The sequence below is a fragment of the Poromitra crassiceps genome (assembly GCF_964638095.1).
Source record: "Poromitra crassiceps genome assembly, chromosome: 2".
NCBI lineage: Eukaryota > Metazoa > Chordata > Actinopteri > Beryciformes > Melamphaidae > Poromitra > Poromitra crassiceps.
In genome coordinates, this window is record NC_139624.1 from 11425625 (window position 1) to 11451010 (window position 25386).

The 25386-nt window shown below is 44.3% G+C and overlaps 1 protein-coding gene across 1 annotated transcript in view; it reads left to right on the plus strand.

The window, feature by feature from the left end:
- The window catches only part of LOC310798302 (NACHT, LRR and PYD domains-containing protein 3-like), a gene marked incomplete at its 5' end in the record, with an annotated part of 621920 nt that extends 597348 nt beyond the window's left edge, over positions 1 to 24572 (plus strand). Inside the window, 6 exons of the mRNA XM_083660809.1 lie at positions 6789 to 7003; positions 7135 to 7406; positions 12234 to 12362; positions 13212 to 13404; positions 13759 to 13821; positions 23076 to 24572. Of these exons, the coding sequence (XP_083516935.1) occupies positions 6789 to 7003; positions 7135 to 7406; positions 12234 to 12362; positions 13212 to 13404; positions 13759 to 13821; positions 23076 to 23389 (1186 nt within the window). The 3' untranslated portion in view covers positions 23390 to 24572. The remainder of the gene's footprint in view (positions 1 to 6788; positions 7004 to 7134; positions 7407 to 12233; positions 12363 to 13211; positions 13405 to 13758; positions 13822 to 23075) is intronic.
- Positions 24573 to 25386: the final 814 nt, after the last annotated feature.

The following is a 25386-nucleotide window of genomic DNA, read 5'->3' on the forward strand; positions in this document are numbered from 1 at the left end:
ATTGATTGTTGATCATTGTAGACTTTGTTTAATTATGATCTAGCTGACATGCATAGCTCACATCTTAGGCACTCACTTTGAGTGTCTCTTCTGCTGGGAAGCAGTTTGTTATGTCGAAAAGGTGCCCCACCTGGAGAGGAGGGGATAATGTAGTGTTTTGTCTTTTTCTGGCGTATAGAAGGTTTTGTTTTGGTTTGTTGTAAAGATCAGGGTCTTATTTTGTCTTCATGGGAAACATCCCATGGAATTGTACCAGTCACCAGTCATCTGAGGGAGGGGGCTGGGCTGACTATATTTGACATGTAATGTTTATGTTCTTGGCACAATGACTTTGATATTGTGACGCTCTGTACAGAGTTCTGATGATGAAATAAACAAATCCTTATTCATTACAAACGAGCAACTAACTTATTGATGGATCAACAAGGTATTTGCCTCGGGAGCGCGCTCTGTGTTTTACAACGAGCGGAGGTGCGGGCCTGATTTCACTATAACTTGATATCAAGTGGCGTGGCGGGCCGTGAGTTTGAAACCCCTGGCGTAAACCATTGCGGGATTACTCCCCCTTTATAAATTGAAAATATGCGGGAATTTCCAAAAAGATGCGCCAAATTTTAAGCCCTGCCTGCCTGCCTCTCTCTCTCTCTCTCTCTCTCTCTCTCTCTCTCTCTCTCTCTCTCTCTCTCTCTCTCTCTGCCTGTCTGTCTGTCTGTCTGTCTGTCTGTCTGTCTGTCTGTCTGTCTGTCTGTCTGTCTGTCTATCTGCCTGTCTGTGTCTATCTGTCTGTCTCTGCCTGTCTGTATGTCTATATGTCTGTCTGTTTCTGCCTGGCTGTCTGTCTGTCTATCTATCTATATTTTTATGCCTCCGCCGGTGATAGCCAGGCCGGAGGCATTATGGATCCGGGTTGTCCGTCCGTCCGATGTTCGTTAACGCGACATCTGAGGAACGCCTTGACGGAATTTAATCAAATTTGCCTCAAACAATGACTGAGACTCAATGATGATCTGATTAGATTTTGGTGGTCAAAGGTCAAGGTCACTGTGACCTCTCGAACGCCATTTCCAAGCTTGTTAACGCAATATCTCAGGAATGCCTTGATGGAATTGAATGACATTTGCCTCAAACATCACCTTGGACTCAAGCATGAACTGATTAGATTTTAGTGGTCAAAGGTCAAAGGCCAAGGTCACTGTGACCTCTCGAACACCATTTTCAAGCTTGTTAATGCGATGGGCCCTATCTTCGTACAGGCGATATCCCCTATTAGCGCTTGCGCACCTGTTTGCGCGTGCCTTGAAGCAGGGAAGATTGCAGTCCGCTGTCCAGGTGTTATGCAGAGTTTTACACCCCAGCGCCGGCAGCATCCCCACCTCACGGGAGCATATTGTAATGATTTATACAGAAATGTAACTGTTTAAAAGTGATATAATTGTCTGGTAGACGTGACCTCCCTGATTTCTAAGTTAAAACAGCCCTGAAATATGTTGGGGATGCAATTCTCGGCGGGGATGCGGAAACGTTCACGTCGCAGGCGCAAATTAGAGCGTTGCCAAAATCATCTGCCCCCCAAAATGCCTGCGCAAACGGGATTTGGGCGGTCTTAACTACCAGAATTATTCACAGGTGTGGCCAGGCAATGCTGGGCATTACGTCAATCAAAACTAATCAGATTCCCGTCTCGCAATGGCTGTTTGCGCGAGGCATGCAATATGCTGTAATTCTCTCCATGCGTAATAGAGACACTGCGTAACGCGTCATCATTCAGAAACCACGCCCAAGATGGGGGAAAACAGAAATCCCCCCTCCAATCCTGGCGTTCTCCTATGTCACGTGCATGGTTGTGTGTTGCACAAAAAGATCGTATATACGGAAGATGAACACTCCAACTTACTTCCTTGACAGCTAGATCAACATTTTTCTTCTCACCAATTCTCAATGGCTTCCTTGTTTCGCTCAGGAGTACAAAAAAACTTTAACTGGCGATTTTTTACATTTGTTGTCTGCGCAGCCCACCACACAACAGCTTTTAGCTATGTTTAATTCAAGGAAAATGACGCTGGTGTGTGGAAATGAACGGAGCTTTTCCCCCGTGATGGTCGGGACCTATTTCATGCAGTGTCTCTATAGAGTGTACTCACTCGTGCGAGGACAGAGAGAGATGGAGAGAGCTTATTGACAGATCGTCTGTGGTGCCAACGACCCTCCGGGTTATGAAGATAAATAGCCTATGTCCATTGTCCAACAAGTTTTCTCAATTAATTTCCCTCTTTGCGATGTGATAAAAGTTTCTCAGTGAGTTATAGTTGATTGCCTCACTGAATTATCTGCTAATACCCAATTTTAGCAGCAGAATTTGATGTCCTGGTGTGGCAAGGCTGTCCGTAATGACATATCCAAAAGGGATTTTACTTTGCACTGCGCTGCGCAGCACGGAGATTATAGTGCGCTTCAGCGCAGCGAGGTATTTGGCGCATAAGAGGTCCTTTTTCAAAGCTCTTAGCGCAAAGTAATTGCGCGCTGCTGACGATAGGATAATGCCATCTATCCTCACATTTTAGCGCTGAAACGCCTGCTTTGGCATGTGGCATGCCTATGCCCAGTCAAATTATAACAGGCATGCGCTTGTGCCCGCCCCCAATTTGCATTGCGCACGGCGTAAAACGAGCGCAAACGCTAAATTACCGCTTTTGGGAAGATGGGGCCCGATATCTCGATATATTTTGGTGGTCAAACATCAAGGTCACTTGACGAACACCATTTTCAAGCTTTTTAACGCAATATCTTAGGAATGCCTTGACGGAGTTTCATCAAATTTGCCTCAAACGTCGACTTGGGTGCAAGGATGAACGGATTACATTTTGGTGATCAAAGGTCAAGGTCCCTGTGACCTCTCTAACGCCATTTTCAAGCTTGTTAACTCCATGGGCTCTATCTCTCCCCTGGCCTTAAATTTGCATTCATGGCTTTGCCCGTCGCTATTAATGGTCAGGCGCATTCCCTAATTTTTCCTTGCCGCTAAACAGCAGAATCCGCGGCGCTAACCATTTAACGACGCCTTTTTAAGCATAGAATTATTCACAAGTGTTGGATTGGTGGTCTCCAGTAAACCAATCACATTCTTCCCATACAAGGTCCCAAGATACTCCAGTCCGGTAACCCCGGTTGCGGCTGCATGCTGTCATCTCTTCATGCCAATTTGGATATCTCAGCGCATCACAGATCATAGCCTGAATAAAACGATTCAACCTACAGGCAAATACAGATCTGTTCAGCAGGGCTGATGGTCTCCCTGTACAATATAGAACGTTAACTATCAGTGACATTCCTGATACCATCCACTTCCATGATCTTTATTTGTTGTAAACACATAACTTTCACAATAGTGAACAAGCCCCCCCCCACTCAGCTCATTCAGGGCAGGTAGTTTTATATTTTGTAGGCTACCTGCTGCTCCTGCACATCACAGCACAGGCTAAATGATGCGACATAAATATAGCCTACATTATGTAAAGTCATGGCATAAATGTGTTTTTATTGAAAAAGTACGTGTCAAGTAAGCTAAGTCTTGTTGGAGCGGACATCACAGTACAACCGTGTTACGGTTGTCACTCGACTATAACACGTATTTGCGATGGATATATATACGACCTGGATTACATGTATGTTTCACATCGGCTTGTGTTTTGATTGTTGATTGTGTTTCAGGGTTGTTTGTCCAAATTTGAAATGTTCTAGAATTGCATGTTGTGTTAACATAAATATTATTTCTATCTACCACTTAGCCTACTTAGGCTGATTTGGTTGCTTTTTCTTGTCAAAATGTATTAAGCCTCAATGCATGCTGGGAGAGATGCAAATGTATGTCTTGTGTGGCGTTTGGTAGGGGAGCCGGCGCACTGAATAAGGCCTGGTTTTCAAAAGCGTTAACCGCAAAATTAACGCCAGTTGGAAGATCACTTTAGGCTAGTATTTAAGGCCGAAACGTTCCTGGCCTATTCTGGCACTGTGCCACGCCTCTTCAGCGTAAAGCGCATTTCGGGGCGTAAAAACATGACGCTATCTTCCCGAGTCAGCGGTAGGCAGGTGTAAAGCGTGTTTTTTTGCGTTTAAGGCCAGTTTAGCGCCTAAGGCCAGGGGTAGAATAGAGCCCCATATCTCAGAAATGCATTGACGGAATTTCATAAAATTTGCCTCAAACATTGACTTGGCCTCAAGGATGAACTGATTACACTTTGGTGGTCAAAGTTCAAGGTCACTGTGACCTCACGAACGCCATTCCCAGTTTGTTAACTGGGAATGGCGGTTTGTTAACGCGGTTTGTTAACACAATATCTCAAGAACGGCTTGATGGAATTTCTTCTGATTTGGCTCGAACATCGACTTGGACGCAAGGATGAACTGATTCCATTTTGGTTATCAAAGGTCAAGGTCACTGTGACCTCTCGAATGCCATTTTCAAGCTTGTTAACTGTCTTGATGGAATTTCTTCGAATTTGCCTCAAATGGCGATTTGGACTCAAGTATGAACTAATGGCGGAGGCATAAATCTGCGGTGCGGTTGTTCTAGTTTAATCCTATTAGAATAGTGCCATGAAGTCCACATGGCCTGGTGGGAGACACGCCACTTACCACGGTTGTGTGTAGTCTTTCCAATTTATAACTTATAGTGCAACAGTTTTACCACAAACTGTGACTTTCTTGTCCTGCAAAGTTATCTCTAAACCTTGTACCCCCCTGGTCCAGCTGATGGATATTTTTACATTCACGTAGCGGCCGTTTGGACAATTTTGGCACGAATTGTCTGAAATTAAGGCCAGGTATTATTTTATTTTATTTTGGAAATTCACCCTCCCACCACTAGAACAAAACCATCCTGGCACCCATAGTGAGACTTACTAACATCGGTCCTCCTGTACAGTAGCCGGTGATTCACTATAACCTCCTTTTTGAGACCACCAGGAAATCTTGACAAAATTCATGCATTTACATTTTTTCTGCTCTCATCCTGGGCCAAATACCTTGAAATTTGACCTTAAAATCTAACTTTGGAGTTGGTTGAAAATTTGGTTACAAGGCTTCCAAATTCCATTGCATAGTTTTGTCATTGGTTTCAATGTTAATTTTGCACAAAAACAAAAAACAAATTCCGACTCCCAGGTACTTTCGCCAAATTTTTTTATTTCTCTGATCTTACACATCTCAGCCGAGTCAAGACATCAACTTTGTAGTTTGTATTGTGTTTTTCGTTCAAATTTACCTCTTTTGAGTGTACATCGTATCTCAGCAACCATTCGTCGTAGACACTTGCGGCTGGCATGATTGAAATCAGCATTGAAAAGTGAATATATCTCATCACAGCCATGGCGATCGGGCCTTCTTATAGGGGCCTTCCATATGCTTGTTCTCTGCACCGGAGCACAGCAACTCTGTCGGCTGTCATGAGCGTCATGGGTGGTTCCCTGCATGTCCTTCCTCATCTCGGCCAACAACACGTGTGAGTGTTGACCCGGATGTCAAAACTCGGTCATGACCAGCATCCGGGTAGTGCCCCAGATGAGCATGCGCGTAGTTCTGTGGCCGTGTCAAAGAGCCAACCAGTTTCTCTGTTTCTCCATGACTATTCCCCGCAGCTCAGCGGCTATCACTGCGGTCCGTGTCTGGATCATTTTTCTGGGAAACGGAAGGTCAGATCACTATGCCTAGAAAGGAATATACTGTGGAAGTTAGTCTCACGTAGTCAGAGCCACCGTCGACGTCATAAAGCTTCCAGCGACGGAGGTACGGCTGGGTGTCGGTATGACACCTGACAGGTAAGAGCCACACCTCCTTATACAGTGTAACTCCACTGTACATTAAATACAGTAGACTGGCATTTGACGGGTTACAATTCTGGGTAAGCATGAAATGTTGATATGAGGTATGAGGGATGAAGTTACCAATGGATAAGAATCAATAAAAAAATAAAAAATTGTGAATATAAAAAACAAGTATGAATATCAATATCCAGCTGCTGTACGTAGAGGGCCGCAAGAGTCCGAACAAATGTGCAATTCTCAAAAGATGAAAGATGGAAGAAAATAATTCCTCCACCAACAATGTGACAAATCCAAGGCTATGATAATCCCACCGGGGAAGATCCAGGTGGCATTCATGGGAAGGGGGGGGGGGGGGGGGGGGAGAAATCACATTTTGTGTTTTCTACTGTAAATTTTATTGTACAGTAAGTACAGTAAACTGGCATTTGAGGGGTTAAAATTCTGAGTAAGCATGAAATGTTGATATGAGGGATGAAGTTACCAATGGATAAGAATCAATACAAAATAAACAAATAAATAGTTATGAATATAAAAAATAAGTAGGAATATCAATATTCAGCTGCTAGACCAACTTAGGAACGACAGGCAAAACATTATTGGGCGGGTACTTAAATTGACAAACATTACATGTGTTCCTCATTCAATTCATGCGGGATCAAAACATGAGTGTCTCTCGCCATTCACCACCATTTCAAAAAAAATTCCGTGGCTGGTTCACATAGACCTCGATGAGAAAGAGAGGGACTTTTGTCTATTGACTTTCAGACGAAGGGGCCGCAAGTGCTAATATCCAGGTCTTCCGGACTAATTCCTGTGGTACTCTACTATAGCCTATTATTCACAGGCCATCTAATGAAAACTGCTCACAACTTTTCATTTCTAAAAGGTCTGCCTTCTTACATTGGATGATGCTAGTGGAGTGTTGCTACAGACTATATACAGATACATGCTGTATTGTGTGTCCTACAGGTTCAAGTGCCCTGGTTCAGGTGTGTTCCAGTGTACTTTGACTGGTCTGGTGTTTACTATGGCTGAGAAGGGGGAGGTGCTGTACAGGACCATCCAGTGGGATGAGGGCCTCCTCCAATCAGCTGGCAAGACACCTGCAGGCCCGCTGTTCAACATCCAGTGTCCTCAGAACTCTGTCCGTCAGCTCCACCTCCCACACTGTGAAACCACCCCTGGTAGGCACATTATTCAGTCATGATTATATATTGATTACTGCTGAACATTTTCTACAAATAATTAAATTAAATGTAATGCCATTTTAATGGAGTTGACACAAGTGAAACTAAATGTTGATGTGTATTCACAGTACCACTTCCTGAAAGTGAAAGCCTGTCTGTTGTCCACATCACTGATGAGGGAATGAGCTTCCTCCAGCCACTGGAGATCACAGAAACTCATGTGGGTGTGAATGTCCCCCACCTCTCTGGCTTTGGCCTCGTGTGGAATTACATTCTGGCATTTCTAACGTTCAGCAAGACTATCGAGGGCAAGGTTCTGCTGTTCCTCCAACCACCACACAGAAAGCAGAGACGAAAACTCAACGTGTTTCTGCTGCCAGCCAACATTCCTGTTCAGGAGGTAATGCTCCCTGTCACATTCGGGGCTGAAACCCTATTGTTTTTGTGCTGGTATTTATTATTATTGTATATTAGGAACAGTAGCGTAGCCAGACTCGGCTCATTGGGTGTGCCACAGAAAGCCAGGGTGTGCCAGGGGGCGGACCATTTGGTGGTGGCCGCAAGGCCGCCGCCCAAAAAAATGTGGGTCTTTTCAAACCAGATTTAGAGGAATATTTGTGTGTTGTTTGCTCCTTTTCGCACTCATTATTAGCAGGTAGAAGCAGTCAATTAAATTGTATTTTTTGGCAACATGTAAAACGTGTAGTCGGGAAAGAACGCAAATTTGTTTGGCATGTTCGTCTACTGCAGAGAGATCTGTAGCGTCAGTGTCCTCTGGCCACAAACCTCCGGTGTGTTGTTGGCTGCGTTCCCCGCTGTTAACGTCATTGTTTCGGCTGCATCATCTTCTCCACTGTACACCACCAATACAGGTGCGAGAACGGGTGCACTTACAATCCGCACTTGTTGAGGGGGAGGGTGACAACGAGTCATCTTCTTCCTCGTCGTTTCTTGCCTTTGCCGAAAAAGCTTAAAAGCGAGCTTTGTTTCATGTCTTCCTGATTTGGCGCTGCTGCTGCTGCTGCTGCTGCTGTGCGTGCATTTGTTTACTTTACGTGGACGACAGCTTAACTAGTTTCCCATGATGCTCCGGGGCACATAGGGCAGCGGACAGTTGGACACAGTGCATGACAGCGTTGACATGTGTTTTGCAGACAAAACAAAACACTTTTTTTACCCCATTTTTTTGGGTGCGCCAGTGGCCTGTCTGGGTGGCATTTGCACACCCTAGCGCATCCGTGGCTACGCGCATGATTAGGAATACCTCACTTACGTCGCATTGTTCCAATTTTGCAATCTGGTGGAAGCATTTTTCAATCAAGTAGGCATCTCTCACGCTATACGGGTGCTCGATTCCTATGCCTGCCCGCTGCGCGGGCTCGCTAGCTCAACCGCAAAACAAAACAAGAAAACTGCATAAGATACACAATAATCCAAGAACAAACAAGACTATTGGACAAACAACCAAACAAAAACAATGCATTCAAAGTAAATACATAGATCTTGCACTGTTGGCAGCTAGGAAATGCATAGCTTTAAATTGGAAAGCATCCAATCCCCCAGCTGTAGTTCACTGGTGGAATGAACTCTCAAGCTACCATACGTTGGATAACATTTACTACAACAGCAAAGGCAGATTCTTAGACATCCCCAAAATATGGCAACCACATACAGAGTTTGACTTTAAGAACTTTTTACCCCAGTCATTAGGCTTATCAGGATAGGAGCTGAATGCATTGTTTTTGTTTGGTTGTTTGTCCAATAGTCTTGTTTGTTCTTTGATTATTGTGTATCTTATGCAGTTTTCTTGTTTTGTTTTGTTGTGTTTTGATGTTCTTTGTGGGGGATATGGGATATGATAGTCCATGTATGTCGTGTAAATACCTCATGTTCTTTCTTAACTCATTGAGTGCCAGCCACTTTTGGAAAACGGATGCTCCCAGTGCCAGAGTTTCAGAGCGTTTTCAGTGATTTCTCGAGGCCCACAGAATATTGTGTGATATTACTATGTAAACACCGAACACGCCCAAATAACGATGAGACTCTCTTCTATCATCAGCAAAAAAAAGTTTATTGATATCATTTTCCGTTCTTTAGTTATGAGCCGGAGAAGATAGGTTGATTTGACCAAAAAGAGACGTTTCAAATTAGAAGCTGAGATAATTAGCCTTTTGTGAAATGAAGCATTTCAAGCACATGACTGACTCTGAAGCTAATATTTTCTGATGTGACACCTCAAAAATAATTTCCTTCAATAAAACAGTGAAAACAAAGGAATTTTGTTTGGCAAAATAATATTTTTTAGCTGCAACCAGCAGCGCTGGCCCCTGCGTGTGCTGCGGTTGCAGCTTCTTGCTGGTCTTGATTTACTGCTGGTGGGCATCAGATATTCTAGCTTGTGTTTGCTAATCCTGTCCTGCTGTCTGGGTCTGTCTGGGTCGGTGTTGTATGCTGCCCTGCGTGCCCCCCCCCCCCCCCCCTCAACTGCAAACCCCTCCTCCGTGGGTGTGTCTCTGGTGGCTCTGGTGGCTCTCTGCTGAGTATGCTCTGCACTGAAAAGTGCGCTACATCCAGCTTTTTTACAGCGTTCCGCGTGTATTTGTCGCCCGCTCCCATCGCTTCCAGTTGAGAATAATAACAACTCCACAACTAATCATGCGGATGGGCTATCGCAGCGGACACGGAGGGGCTCAATTGTGGCAGCAGATTGGCTGCTGCAGGCACAGCTAACGTTATGCTTCATGCATATCGATGCATACCGATGCGATTTCCGTTTCCCCATGACTTCTTCTCTCTTTTTTCCTCGCCTTTCTCTAATCTGGAGAGCACTGTCGCCACCTAATGGGTCCGTAAAATAGCTTTTACACATTCAACATCCACCATACTTTCACAAGAGATGGATCTGGCTTTGATCCACGTCCCACCGTCAAAAAACGCAATTGACGACTTTAGTCGTCATTGGCACTCTACGTTAGTATTTGAATTGACGACTATAGTCACTATAGGCACTCAATGAGTTAAAGATTTAAAAAAAAAAAAAAAAAAAAAAAAACGACTAGTCGACTACCTTTAGGGACGACTAGTCGACTAGTAAAATTCACTAGTCGTGAATGCCCTACTGGCTAGTGACTGGATCTGAACAGTGAACTTCCCAGCTCAAGTTTTCTGCAAATGGAATGCTAACAAAACGGATGTGATGTCATTTAGCCTCCACATCACAGTTATTTTGCGATGAAGGAATGCAACATTAACCCCCGCAGTAAACACACATCTGAACAGACATCTATGTACCTGCTCTTGAATCCCCAATCCTGTAGTGTAGAGCTGCAGCACCTTCCACAGGTGAGTCAGGTCATTAAGATATATTATTGGTTTTCCCCCACGCCCTACTGACGCAACGCTAGCGGAAGTAACGTTTTGTGGGCGTTCCCACACAGACCGACTGTATCTATAGAACTGTCCCCTAAAGTCTAGCCCCAATGCAAAATGTTAACGCTGTGATGAGAGTGATGTCTCTTCCTTTTGTTACAGTATAGGTGAGGCTACTACTTGCACACAGAGAGGAAGCAAAATCTTGCATTGTTGATCAATACCATATACCGTAAATTCCGGACTATAAGGCGCACCGGTCTATAAGCCGCACCTTCAAAGGTGACTATTTTTTTCTTATATAAGCCGCACCGGACTATAAGCCGCGGGTGTTTTAATGGTATTTTTTGTTTTTTTTACAGTGCACACAGTGTCCGCGGTGTGGTGAAAAGAGGGCAAGAGAGGAAATTAAAACAGAAGTGGATTTATAGTTAGAAAGAGTGCTAAAGAAGAGAGAATTCCGTTTTTTATTTTTTTATTTTAGTTACTCACAGTACTATTGACCAGTCCAACTCAAAAGATATTCGGCAGTTTCACTTTGAGCTCTTGTTCCGCCGCTGTCCATCAATGGTTATGACGAGTCTCGCTGGGTACAGTACGCCAAAGCGATATCCATTGACTTTAACCTTTTCGATGATGCTGTTGTATGTTGCGCGTTTCTGTTGCACCAACGCGGAGAGGTCCTGCCGGACGAAAAAGCGCGTACCCTCCCAGGTGAGGGGCTTCTTCCCCGCAGCCTGGAGGATGAGTTGACGGTCGGGCCAGCGGAGTAGGCAGATGAAGATGGCCCTCGGTGGCAGGCCGGGGTCTGGACGTGGCCGAGGCGCCCGGTGTGCCCTGTCCACCTCTGGTGGTTTCTCGCCTTCCTTCAGGTCCAGGATGTAACACAGGATTTTGCCACGAAAGCGTCCATGTCACCAATCTCAGCTCCCTCTTTTACATTGATCAGGCGAATGTTATTTCTTTTACTCCTGCTGATTAAGTCATCAACCTGCGTGTGCAGCGTTTCGATGTTTTTGCATTTTATCCACTTTCGGACTCACTGTGTTGTTTTTGTCCTCCAGTGCGCTGATGCGCTTTTCCGCATTAGAAACTGTTCACGGTTGCATTATTTTCTTTAGTGAGTGAGTGGATGGACTTCTGCACGTTTTCAAACTTGTTTTCAAGCTGCTCAAACCTCTGAGCGATGTCGGACTTAATCGATAGTGTTTCACGGAGTAAAAGTTTAGCCCAAGCCGTGTATCTCCAGCCTCCAGCAGGTGAGTCATTTCCTCATTCATGGCGGTGATTGCTTCTTTCTTTCTTTCGTCTTTTTCTTTCTGCTTACCTGTGTTGTGTTATGTTATGTTATGTTATGTTATGTTGTTAAAAGAGGGCAAGAGAGGAAATTAAAACAGAAGTGGATTTATAGTTAGAAAGAGTGCTAAAAAAGAGAGATTTTTTTTTTTGGGGGGAAAAAATCCATAGATAAGCCGCACCGTTATATAAGCCGCAGGGGCCAAAAAAGGCCAAAAAACGGGAAAAAAGCCGCGGCTTATAGTCCGGAATTTAGGGTACTCTTTTTCAGATTAGCTACTCTTTCCCCCCCATTTGAGACACGCAGGGCTATTCATAAAACATTTGGGGCCCCAAATGCCAGGACTAACAACACCCATAGCAGATAGTATGCACACAAAAATGACTGTTGACCAAATCTCTATCCCCTCTCTCTCTCTCTCTCTCTCACACACACACACACACACACACACACACTACGGTGATATATGTATCTAAACATGTCAAACTGTTGAGAAGATTGTCATCATGAACACGACAGTGAAACGATCTTTCAAGTACAACTGTTGTGATATAATTTAAGGTGAAAGGTCAAGAAGGACTAGAAAATGCTGAGTACATCCTGACTCCGTCCAAATGTGGTCCTTTGTCGACCTCTGAAAAGTACAGTCTCCACTGCATTCCTGATTGTGAAGTACAGCCTGAGCCTGAGGTACGTCAAATACAACTTCCTGCAAAATATCTCTGTTAATGATGCTTTAACGTGTGTGTGTGTGTGTGTGCAGGGCCGCCCAGAGAGATAGCAGTGCCCCTGGAAGGGTCCAGCCACTATGCCCCCCCCTCCCCCTCACGCGCTTTACTCATATCAATGCTGCAGCTTTCGGAGCTGACTGAAAAAAGTTTGTTAACAGATTATAATTTGGGTCTAAAGCCCTTGCCTGCTCCCGCTTTTTTTTTGCCTTGCGATTTTGGCATCCTGACTTTTGTTTTGCTCCTGGCATTTTGCTATCACCGGTCTTGTTTTGTTTGCTATCACCTGTCTGTGTTGTGTGTTACACCATAAATGGTCCCTCTAGCTGCTGCTGCCCCAAGCAAAATGGTCCACCCCAAGCCTGCCTTGTTCTTCTTCTTTTGGCTTTCCGGCAGACTAGATGCCTTGCGGCACATTGCTGCCTCTCTCTGCACTGGTCGGATGGGGGATTACATCAGAATGGCGCTATTTTCCACAGGAGCACTCCTGCCCAAGCATGCCTTGTTACTGCTGCTGTGTTTTGTCTATTTGTTCGACTCCTTGCAAAAAAAACAATTAGTTGCCGCATTTTCAGGATGGGAGATATATTTTTGTGTTATTTTTATTTTTATTTTTTTGGCCTGGCTCTAGCGCCCTCCCTAGTGGCGACGCCCCTGGAAGCTTACCCCTTTACCCCCCCTTATGGCCGGACCTGTGTGTGTGTGTGTGTGTGTTTTATGCAGATTCAGTTATTTTAGATGTAAAACACGAACATTCAATTATATCATATTCTTTGGGAGCAAAAACAACAACACTTCTCCTGGTTTTCAGGATGTCTTACCATTTGATCCAAAATATGGAAATCACCTCCCAACATTTGAGGTTCTCCTGGATACAAGAACAGAGAAAGTGACTCTGATCGTCCAAAATAAAGAGGGGACACCAGTCGTCCAAAATGAAGAGAGGACACCAGTCGTCCAAAATGAAAAGAGGAGAGTCTGGAAGCATGTGCTTGATCTGCCTGGTAAAAACTTAAATCCTACAGCTTCACTCAGTCTGTTAGAATGGAGAAGGTGATGGTAGTTAATGCTTTAGATCATTTTTCAGTCTGGCTGCATTCACAGTCTGCTGTGGCATCTCTGTGTGTGTGTGTGTGTGTGTGTGTGTGTGTGTGTGTGTGTGTGTGTGTGTGTGTGTGTTTCACACACACACACACACACACACACACACACGTATGCAGCGAGGAATCTAGCTTCCTTGGAGCAGATTTTCAGCATATAACATAAATTAATCAGTATGGTAAATGAATCTGCATCATAGCAACAACATTACTTTGCAAAGCTTTTAACATCATGAAACACATGGCCCTCAATTTCAGAATCATCCACCGAGAGCGGAGCAGCGGCAGGGCCTTCATCTGTTACCCAGGACATGAGACAAGGTGAGCTCATGTTAGCCAGGACGTGAGACAAGGTGAGCTCATGTTAGCCAGGACGTGAGACAAGGTGAGCTCATGTTAGCAAGGACGTGAGACAAGGTGAGCTCATGTTAGCCAGGATGTGAGACAAGGTGAGCTCATGTTAGCCAGGACGTGAGACAAGGTGAGCTCATCTGTTAGCCAGGACGTGAGACAAGGTGAGCTCATGTTAGCCAGGACATGAGACAAGGTGAGCTCATGTTAGCAAGGACGTGAGACAAGGTGAGCTCATGTTAGCCAGGACGTGAGACAAGGTGAGCTCATCTGTTAGCCAGGACGTGAGACAAGGTGAGCTCATGTTAGCAAGGACCTGAGACAAGGTGAGCTCATGTTAGCCAGGACGTGAGACAAGGTGAGCTCATGTTAGCCAGGACGTGAGACAAGGTGAGCTCATGTTAGCAAGGACGTGAGACAAGGTGAGCTCATGTTAGCCAGGATGTGAGACAAGGTGAGCTCATGTTAGCCAGGACGTGAGACAAGGTGAGCTCATCTGTTAGCCAGGACGTGAGACAAGGTGAGCTCATGTTAGCCAGGACATGAGACAAGGTGAGCTCATGTTAGCAAGGACGTGAGACAAGGTGAGCTCATGTTAGCCAGGACGTGAGACAAGGTGAGCTCATCTGTTAGCCAGGACGTGAGACAAGGTGAGCTCATGTTAGCCAGGACGTGAGACAAGGTGAGCTCATCTGTTAGCCAGGACGTGAGACAAGGTGAGCTCATGTTAGCCAGGACGTGAGACAAGGTGAGCTCATGTTAGCAAGGACGTGAGACAAGGTGAGCTCATCTGTTAGCCAGGACGTGAGACAAGGTGAGCTCATGTTAGCAAGGACGTGAGACAAGGTGAGCTCATCTGTTAGCCAGGACGTGAGACAAGGTGAGCTCATGTTAGCCAGGACGTGAGACAAGGTGAGCTCATGTTAGCAAGGACGTGAGACAAGGTGAGCTCATGTTAGCCAGGATGTGAGAAAAGGTGAGCTCATCTGTTACCCAGGACATGAGACAAGGTGAGCTCATGTTAGCCAGGATGTGAGAAAAGGTGAGCTCATCTGTTACCCAGGACATGAGACAAGGTGAGCTCATGTTAGCCAGGACGTGAGACAAGGTGAGCTCATGTTAGCCAGGACATGAGACAAGGTGAGCTCATCTGTTACCCAGGACATGAGACAAGGTGAGCTCATGTTAGCCAGGACGTGAGACAAGGTGAGCTCATGTTAGCCAGGATGTGAGACAAGGTGAGCTCATGTTAGCCAGGATGTGAGACAAGGTGAGCTCATCTGTTACCCAGGACGTGAGACAAGGTGAGCTCATGTTAGCCAGGACGTGAGACAAGGTGAGCATATGTTAGCCAGGACGTGAGACAAGGTGAGCTCATCTGTTACCCAGGACATGAGACAAGGTGAGCTCACCTGTTACCCAGGACATGAGACAAGGTGAGCATATGTTAGCCAGGACATGAGACAAGGTGAGCTCATGTTAGCCAGGACGTGAGACAAGGTGAGCTCATCTGTTACCCAGGACATGAGACAAGGTGAGCTCACCTGTTACCCAGGACATGAGACAAGGTGAGCATATGTTAGCCAGGACGTGAGACAAGGTGAGCTCATGTTAGCCAGGACGTGAGACAAGGTGAGCTCATCTGTTACCCAGGACATGAGACAAGGTGAGCATATGTTAGCCAGGACGTGAGACAAGGTGAGCATATGTTAGCCAGGACGTGAGACAAGGTGAGCTCATCTGTTACCCAGGATGTGGGACAGTGAAGGCAGCGTACAGCCAGTGGGTGGGGTGAGAGAGAGAGGCTCACCTGGGATTGGCTGGGGGATGGGAGCTGTGGGAGAGAGCGAAACAGCTCGGGGAGTTAGAGCGTGAGCCTGGGAGAGACGGCTGTGTGTGGAGAGCTATGCTAAGCTAAGAGAGAGCTAGCGAGGTTGGTGTGTCTTGTGGGGGTTATTGTGGCATGGGCACGGCTACCAGTGCTCTGTCAGGTGCTAATAAAGAGCATAATTAAGAAGAAAGCCTCAGTGTATTTCCTGACTTGTTACACTATGTATAAAATTTGATCTTCAAAACATATTTTTCAAAAAGACTCATGTAAGACTTGCTATTTAACACATTCACTGCCAACAGTTTTTTCAATACTGTAGGTAGCTTCTGCCAAGGGTTTTTTTGAGGATTCTGGCTCATCTTTCAAGAGCCGAGGATTATTTTCTGCTAGGACTTTGTGAACACAAAATATCTCAAAAGAACTAATAGAATGTGTGCTTTCTCTGTCTAAAAGAGTTAGTTTGTAGAGTTAGTAGTTATGTAGGCATTAGCAGTTTCAGCGTCTGAAAACGAAAGCTGAGAAAAATGCCTTTTTGTGAAATTCGATTGAACAGTCACTTTAACCATTTATTTTTGGCATCAGTAAGACATCAGACATCTAAACAATAGTTCTGAACAGTAATTTCCTCCATAACAGCACCCCCACCCCCCTCTCCTTCAAACTCCTCCCTCCGTGGGTGTGTCTCTGGTGGCTGCAGCCTGTGTCACAAGCGAGTTTCTGCTGCCTGTCTGTGCTGCCTGGCGGCCCCTCGTCGGGCGAGTCTGGATGGGGCTCGTTCGTTTCTTGGGGTTTCGGTTGAGAGCTGGGATGAAGCTGCATGCGATTCTGGGCTTTATGCTGCGTGTTTCAAAGTGTGTTGCACCCAGTCTATTTTTGGAACCCCCCACCGTTGTGCGCCACCGTTGTGCGCCAGCGCGAAAGCGTTTTCGCCAAACCATTCTACAGTATGAGAATGGATTCCTCACGCTTTTCCCTGCAGTTTTGGCTCGGCTTTCTCTAGTCTGGAGAGCACTGTCGCCACTTAGTGGGTCGGTGGAATGGGTTGTACACATTCGGTGGCTCCCATATTTATATAGGAGATGTAGGGGGCTTTGATCAACGTCCCACCGTCAAAAATTTTTTTTTTTTTTTGACGAGTTAACTCGTCCACGGTAGTCAACCGTCGTTTTTTTTTTGACGAGTTAACTCGTCCACGGCAGTGAACGTGTTAAGAATGGTTACTTTAAACTATCGGTATGTTGCTTATATTAGAGTAAGTCAACCAGGATAGCTTTGAGCTAGGGCTGCATGATTCTGGATAAAATGAGAATTACAATTTTCTTACTCTGAATTGAGATCACGATTTTTGTCAGCGTTTATTGCACTCATTTACCTGATATGAAAAAAATAATTATTGGCATAATTGGCCATCATCAACTTTTATTAATCTATTTTATTATTGACACATATTGATTATTCATTTTATTGTTACTGCTGTTATTATTAATGTTGTTGTTTATTATCATACTAATTTAGCTAAATGGCATAGTTAATGTCCCTGGAAACCAAAATCCACAAAAACCTTCTAACTATGTTATTTAGGGTCTTATGTGAGTAATTGGGTGCCTCAGAAAGTAGGAGACATTAGTTTCAACCCAAACCCCCAAAATCGCTTTAAATAATAAAGGGCTGGATTTCCACTTCCGCATTGAAGAGAGCAGTGCCCGACGTGCTCAAATTAAAAATCGTATCACGTCATAAACTCGGTCCGGGGGGGGGGGGGGGGGGGGGACACACACAGACTGACTAACTCCGGGTGAGTTTTCAGTTGGCCAACAGTGTTTTTAGTTGAGTTGAACGCTGCTACACTGACACAGAACAGTTGATGAGATGGATATAACCGTAGAAGAGAGGAACAAAACTGGTATCGATCCTCAAAACGGGACGTACTATCGATATTTTGGGATGGATCCGCCCACCCCTACTCTACACAAAAGCAGTCTCAAGATCTGCATGTGAATGAAATACTAGGGGGTTCTGGCACCTAACGTTATATTTGCTATGCAACAACACTGAAAACATGATAGCTGCTAGCTTGATCTGTGACTAAATAGTGTCATTGCTAACGTAGTTGGCTAGCTAATAACGTTATAGCTAGACTGAAATACTTATTCCTAACTTGCATAATTGTTAAGGAGGGAAAATACCATTCGGTTGCAGGTTGAGAGGAATGAGGATTCTCGGGGGGGGCTGTGTCCTCTTCATCTGGATTACATGTGGGCTCTGGTGGCTCAAACATGTAAGGTTGGACAACACCGATTGAGCTTGCCGCATCCATTACTTGCAAGTCGTAGTTACTCTCTGGCCCCCACCACCCCCTCGCCCCCTCCCCTCCTCTTGCGGCTTGAGTATTGTGGACACGCCCTTCAGGTTTAACCCTAGTTTTGCCATACCACGATGCTAGTTAACTTCTTATCGAGATAGATCACCATAGCAACTTATGCTCTACGGCTTTGTAGCAGGTTAAGTTCAGAGGATAAGATCTAAACCCATGAAAGACCCACCTGCTTACCAATCAGCTCTCTGGAAACAGCGAGTCACCATTCATATGGTGCCCATATGAAAAATACATTGCATCCTCCTGTTGAATTAATCGAGGACTGATTAGCCTTGCACTTGTTGCAGGCTACATTTAAATTAAGCCCTACTTACCACTTTGGAATATGTTTTTATATATTCATTTTTGTACTCTCAAGTAGCCTAGATACGTTGTTTGACCCCGCCGATCGATTGCAGCTGAATGGTGAGTGGAGAAATATCACTAAACCGGCATAAAAAGGTTACATAAACGTCTCCAAAGCGCACTGTGCCGTGTGCGCAACGGAGCTGAGGCTGACGTTGAGTTGGAAATGGTCATACGTGCTAGAATAGCCTACTACATCTAAGCAATTCAATATGGGATCGCCTGCACACAGATGATTCATATATAGGCTACTCCTGCATTTGCAGCTGCAACTGTGTTGCTTTTGGCCTGTATGATGTGATTGAACTTATTTCCAGCATCATTATATGAAATATTGAGATATGCAACTCTGCTGACAATAGCCTATATATGTGACCACAAAATAGGCTATTGTTTTTTAATGAAATCTATCCCCGCACGTACCGTGTCGATTCAGTTCAGAAGCCTTTTTTAATTTTATTATCATTCTTTTTTTTATTGATAGCCTATAGGAATTATTCAATCAGTGCGACTAAACACATAATGAGATCATTATTATTCATTGAGCCTAAATTATCTATACATACGGATTTTGGACTGAGATAGATTACACATTGCTTCCACTCGCAAAAAAGACATGCCGGTTTTATTGAGTTTATTGAGAGGGTGAATTGAGCTGCTGTAGGATATCAATCAATCAATCAATCAATCAGTTTAATACATGTCCCAGAAGGGCACTTTGGTTCACATCAGACAGTAGTGGAAATTACAACATCATTACTAATTTGATAGTAGTAATAAAGGCACACTTCAGAATTGAGATACATCACTTCAGAATTGAGATACATTATTACTAGTTTGAAAGTAATAAAGGCACACGTCAATATTATACAGTACATAAACATTTGTTGCAATATGTACAGATTCCAAAAGACCATCTGCTGCCCTCAGTCGGGTCGCCGCGTGCGCAGCGCCACCGTATACGATACGTGGAGGCAGAAACCGCACTTCAAATAAATGACTGATGTGAATAAAAGTGGTAACTTTAGACAGTCATTCGGGAACAGACTAATAATATCCAATGCGGATTTTGATTCTGACATAGTAGTAAAGCTTCACGATTTGGCTTTGAATGAATGAGGAAATAGGCGTGTCTGGCGCTGTAAAAGCTACGGCTCTGAGCTGGAGCAGTCCATATTGCAATGTGATTGGCTAGTTGTTAAAAACCACGCCTCTTTTGCAGGTACTATTTTGATTAATCGTGCAGTGGTGCCGTGCATGATTTAGATAATGTCGGGGTCACCAATTGTGGGGTGCGCAGGAACGAGGAGACTGTGAACAAGGGCTAACTTACTCCTCAACTCACCTGAGGCCCTAACCTCACTCCTTAAGGCCCATGGACATTAAGGTGAATGTCTCTGTAATGTTCTTTGTGGAACCGCCACAAGATCTATACTCTCCTATAGGGATCATACTTCTCAGATTTGTCTCATGGAAGTCTCAGACTCATCTCACATTCTTCTCTTTACTTTCTCAAATATTGCTAAAATGATTAGTGTCACCGACGCCAAACCCAACCACTTTTTTGCCAATATTCTATCAAAATTATGTTTCAACTGCTGCTACAAATGATAACGTGCTGTTTCCACTCGGTTTAATGGCTGAAAGCACAAGTCAAACTTCTTCTCTTTCTGGAGACATCTTGTTTGAATCATTCACTATAGCTGTTTCCTTACCAGAGTCTGGGAAGTGACCTTATTGCTGGTGAAAAAGCTGTGAGCTGAAATCCCCAAACACGACCAGTCCTCTCTGAACGTCTATGCTGCTAGCGTAGTTTTGCAGTAGCCTGGGCTAGTTTTACAGGGCCTTTCTTCTTCATGGTATATTCTTCTTCTGAGGTACCGTCACCCAAGCGGCTCATTGCTACTTTCTCTAATCAAAGGCACTTTCATAAGGTATTTGGACCTTTTTTCAGAATCAGAATCAGAAAGACTTTAATGATCCCCGGGGGAAATTGGGACAAGTTACAGTTGCTCGCACTCAGGCATGAAATATCCACATAACACAACATAGCATAACACAGTATCACACAGTTTCTCCCTAAATGTAAAAACAGTCAATACAATAAAATGCAATAAAATAGGGTCAATGGGATAGTAAAAGTAAGAATTGTAGAATAGCATTCAATAAGTAGTTACAGTTACAATCTATGTACAGTACGTGTCAAATTGCAGTTATTGCACACTGGAATTAAATTAAATCAAATTGCACATTACGTGTGACGTAACTAAGGCACAGCTATCCAATCGGCGATACTGAGTGTCTCCGAGGTGCTCTTCTTAGTGAGGCGTTAAAGAGCCACAGGCAGGAATGATTTCCTGTGCCTCTCTGTGGTGCATCTGGGTGGGATCAGCCTCTCACTGAACGTGCTCCTGTGTTTGACCAGCACGCCGTGGAGTGGGTGAGAGTCATCATGCACATTTTAATATTAAACTTTACACTTTACGCGTCAGTTCCGTTATCTCATTGCAACTTCATTTGTCTCAGAGAAGTATAGACAAGTTTCCCCGCGCTGGCCTAGGGCGGCGCCATAGCAGCCTTATATGTCCCCGGCTTCCAGGTAAGTCCACATTCCGTCCACAGCAGCGAGCACATCAGAAGGCAGCAGCCGAAATATCTAAACTTTTTTTACAACGATCGCTAACATCAGCTACACTAACGTTAGCAGACGTCATTAACAATGGGTTATTCTGGAACACATTGTGCATTGCGTGGCTGTCACAATACACAGAAACACCTGAACGAGTGGTCAGATGGGCTGCTTAGAGCTGCACGCATTTCATATTAAGGGCACATCAATTGACACGCAGCCGCCCCGTGAAGTACTGTTTGAGCTGACGACAGCCCAGGCTGCAGGGCGCACTGACGAAGCGCACATCACTACAGTATCTTCTCCTTTAGTCTCACTAATCCCATAGTGGTTTACCTGCTTTTGAGATCTGCAAAAAATAGTTTGCTTCTGTCTCACCCGTTCTTCCTCTCTCTTCACACACGCGAGGAGGGCTGTGCTCTCTGTGTCTTACAGGGCTCCACAACATTATAAAGACGAGTTCGCACTCCGCACGCAGCTGTCAGTTGTCAATGCAGTCTACAAACAATCCGTTGTTGTGAAACAATTTCTCCGAACTGCCATGTTGTTGGACAGTAAAGACTAACGTTAATTGATACTTTTCAATCGTCAATTAGACCGCTTCATGTCTGCATTTTTGTAACGCGGTCAAAAAACTACTGTTTAATCATTGAGTGCGCGCGTATGCATGCGTGTGCATGATGAACATGAGAGGGAGGGAGAGAGATTAGACCAAATGAGCCAGTGAAGAAAAAGTAATGACAGCACACAAGGAGTTAACAAAACTATAGAACATGTATGAGCGGATTGTTTCGCTGGGTGTGTTAATCATTCTGAAATGGTCACGAGCACATCTGAGCTGTGTGCTCAGACAGGAGCAGCAGAGGGGCGGGGCAGTCAGTGCGCTCACTTCACTGTGACACTGTGGCTGCAGCAGGTGTTTAGCTGTGTGTGCCTTGCTGCGGAATGCGTTTGATCAGGCATCAGGTAGATAAAATCAACATTAACCATGTGTTTATTTCCAAATCCACTTTGAAGAGCACATCACGACACCCAGCCGCACCAAGCCTCCAGGCTGCAGGGCGCACTGACGAAGCGCTCATTGCTCTCTCCTCCTTCTGACATCATTCTGACATTCTCACTAATTCAACAGTGTTTACCTGCTTTTGAGATCTGCAAAAAATAGTTTGCTTCTCTCTCCACCCTTCTCCCTCTCTCTCTTCATCTGTGACGAGGGCTGTGGAGATATTGGTACGCTTCGGAGCTTTTGAGATTGTTCATCGCGTTGCCGTCCACCGCCATTGATTCCTCAAAATACGCTATAATCCTGCCTGTAGTTACGTTCGGCCATTTACACATATTATCTTCCCATGTGTCCACTGTCAACGGGTGTGGGATAGACACTCTTTCGTTAGACAGGAGACTCGGAGATGATCCCAAGTTTGCATTTTTTCGGTGGTCGCTATGGCTACTACGCTAGTACGTTACGCTTCTCCGTATTCACAAAGACCGGAAGAGAAAAACATCTCATGGCCGAGTCCGGAAGCAAACCGGAAGTGCCCAGGAAACTTGTCTATACTAGTGCATCTCTTTTTCATCCTTTCATCAGCGACCCTTAGGAGCAATAAATAATACACAAATGACCACAGTCTGATGCAAAAGTTAGAAGGCTCCTGTTCGTCTCAAGAGATCAAAAATAAACAACAGATGAGCAACAGATGTTTTGGGCATCCATTTTTGGACAACATATACTGTAGGCGTACGAGTTGGAGGAATGTAGGAATTAATTCAAGTTGAAAGCAGTCTGTTCATCCCATAGAAAATAAGCATTGACAAACCAGGAAGGACATTTCAGGTCATGGAAGCACTCCAGTTGTGCAAAGTAATAGAAATAGAAAAGTCCTGCAATTTTACATGGAAGGGGGGGGGGGGGGGTGGAGCCATACTAGAGTATTATTTTAATTTGGTCCTTCTCAAATTCTTCTCATCTCTAAAGAGGCCTCTGTTGCAATGTGAATGCTGATTGTTGAATAGAAGTCTTTTTTTTTCAACTTATCTTCCAGATCCTTCTCCCAGCAGTCCCGACGATCCAAGTCTCTCAGCAGTGGAGAGGCTACGCTCAGCTCAACCAGAGTTTATCAATAGAGTGTCTGAACCTGTTCTAGACAGCATGCTGGATGAACTTCTGCGGCGGAAGGTATTAAATGGTCCAGAAATTGAGTGGGGCAGAACAAAATCCAGACCAGACAAAGCACGAGCATTGATCGACATGGTGCAAAAGAAAGGAGAAGAAGCCAGTTTAATTATGATCACCTTCTTCTCTGAGCAGGACCCTCACCTTTCCAAAGAGCTGAACCTTGACCTCAAGCAGAAATGAGAACTGAACTGCACTGAGGTCGATGTTGAAACGTGGTAACAGAAACAGGTGTCTATCAACATTAAGTCTTTAAGAAGATTTGCCTTTAAAGCATGTTAGGTCAGTGGAATTTCCCTCCGAAAGTGATTTACTGACCTGTTGATATGAGGCCTGAAGCTATGGACAATCTTTTCAAACATTGTTTTACATGTGTAGGTGTGTTTTCAAACACTGAAATTATTATTAATGTTTAAAACGTAATGCCAATTAAATGTAAGAACAGTTCATCCAAGAGGATATGAGAAATTAATTGAGGTAGCTAATAAATCTAAGAAAGTAAACAGAGAGCAGTTGCTACATCCTTCGTAGATCCTTCTCAGAAGACAAAAAACGTGTGTAGGAAGGCAGTGCTTCTCTCTGGCCTCAGCTCTGAGCTCCAACCCCTCCCTCTCTACAACCAGTTTGTTCTGGGCATGAAGCTTCTGCTGCAGATTCCCTGCAGGCATCAGTAAAACATCACATTACATCACATAAATACAGTACGTACAACACAGTACAAACATTATTTCAGTATAGTTGTATCACTGTATTCTGGCCCACAGGTGGCGGCACCAGTCCACTGTTGGATCTGCTGCAGCTTTCTCGACAGGAAAAGCCTGTTTTAAATTTAAACTGTTCTACTAAATGAATGTAGCTCATACTTTTCATCATTACTGAATTAGTTTACAATATCAGAGTTATGTAGTTTGCTACACTTTTTCTCTGTCTCACTCCACACTGATATGGATTGTGACTAACATTCCTTTCACTGAAAAAAGAAAAGGTTATTAAGACGCTGTTACGTTTTTTTATTGTTGTTTTTTTTGGGGGGGAGGGGGGTATGTCTGCAGAATACAGACATACAAACAGACCCGTCACATCACCGGATCACTTTATGCAGTAGGAATGGACAGTTTGGAAACAATATTTGTCAAGGCCTGGCCATATTTCCACCAAGTCTTGTTTTCTTTTGTTTTGCCTTACGTTGTCATCTTGATTATTATGTGTCGATCTGTATTGATGATTGTATGTCCATCTTTTTTGATTTATTTTGACACTCCTCTGTTGTATACTGATTGTGATATAGGTTGGTACGCCCTCGAAAATGAGATGATAATATATCTCAAGGGGTTAATCTATAATCTTAATACAATTTGAAATGAAATTAAACTTGAACTTGTGTGACCTGAGCAGAAAGTCAATGCTTCCGCCCACTTGAACCAAACAAACAGGCCGCTGTCACTGAGTCACTGACTGAGCAGCCGCTGACCTTTGAACCCTCATGAGCGTGTGAGCACCGCAGCTTTCATTCAGCCGCTGCTGCTGAGGAGGACCTCACTGCACCAGCAGAAGCACAAGCAGACTGAGCTGAAACAGAAACATGGCAGAAAGGAAAGCTGTTTGTCAGAGCACAGAGCCAGACTTCCTGCAGTGTAACCATCTGGCCTGTGAGGCGGTCGGGGGGGAAGTTGAGTCACAGAGGCCACTGCATGGGCTCAGACTGCTTCATTTAGTTCCTTTACTTACATATTATGCTATAAGAATCTAAAAGAAAGGGATACAATATATAATTAGCAAGTGAATGTGAAGGATAATCACCTAAAACTCCTCCAGGAGCTTGGAAAGTGCATTCTCCAGGCATTGCTGTGAATTACAGCAATGTAAAATGCGCAATTTGAATCTGTAAAAAAACGACATCGTTCAGCATCGTACTTAAGAACAATGCATAACACCTGACCGTATTTCACATAATAAATCAGTAACACACACACACCAGAATACTCATTCATAATACATTTATATGCAAACACAAATTAACAGACAGTAGCCTACAGTGCGGTGTCCAATTATTAGATGATGCAGTTGAATGGATGGAGTCACACAAGATGGATTGGAAAGAGAGTTAAAGAGTTCAATATTTTGGAAAAAGAATAGCTTTCTGTCAATAGAGAGCCGCAGGGATGACGTATTTTTGTAGT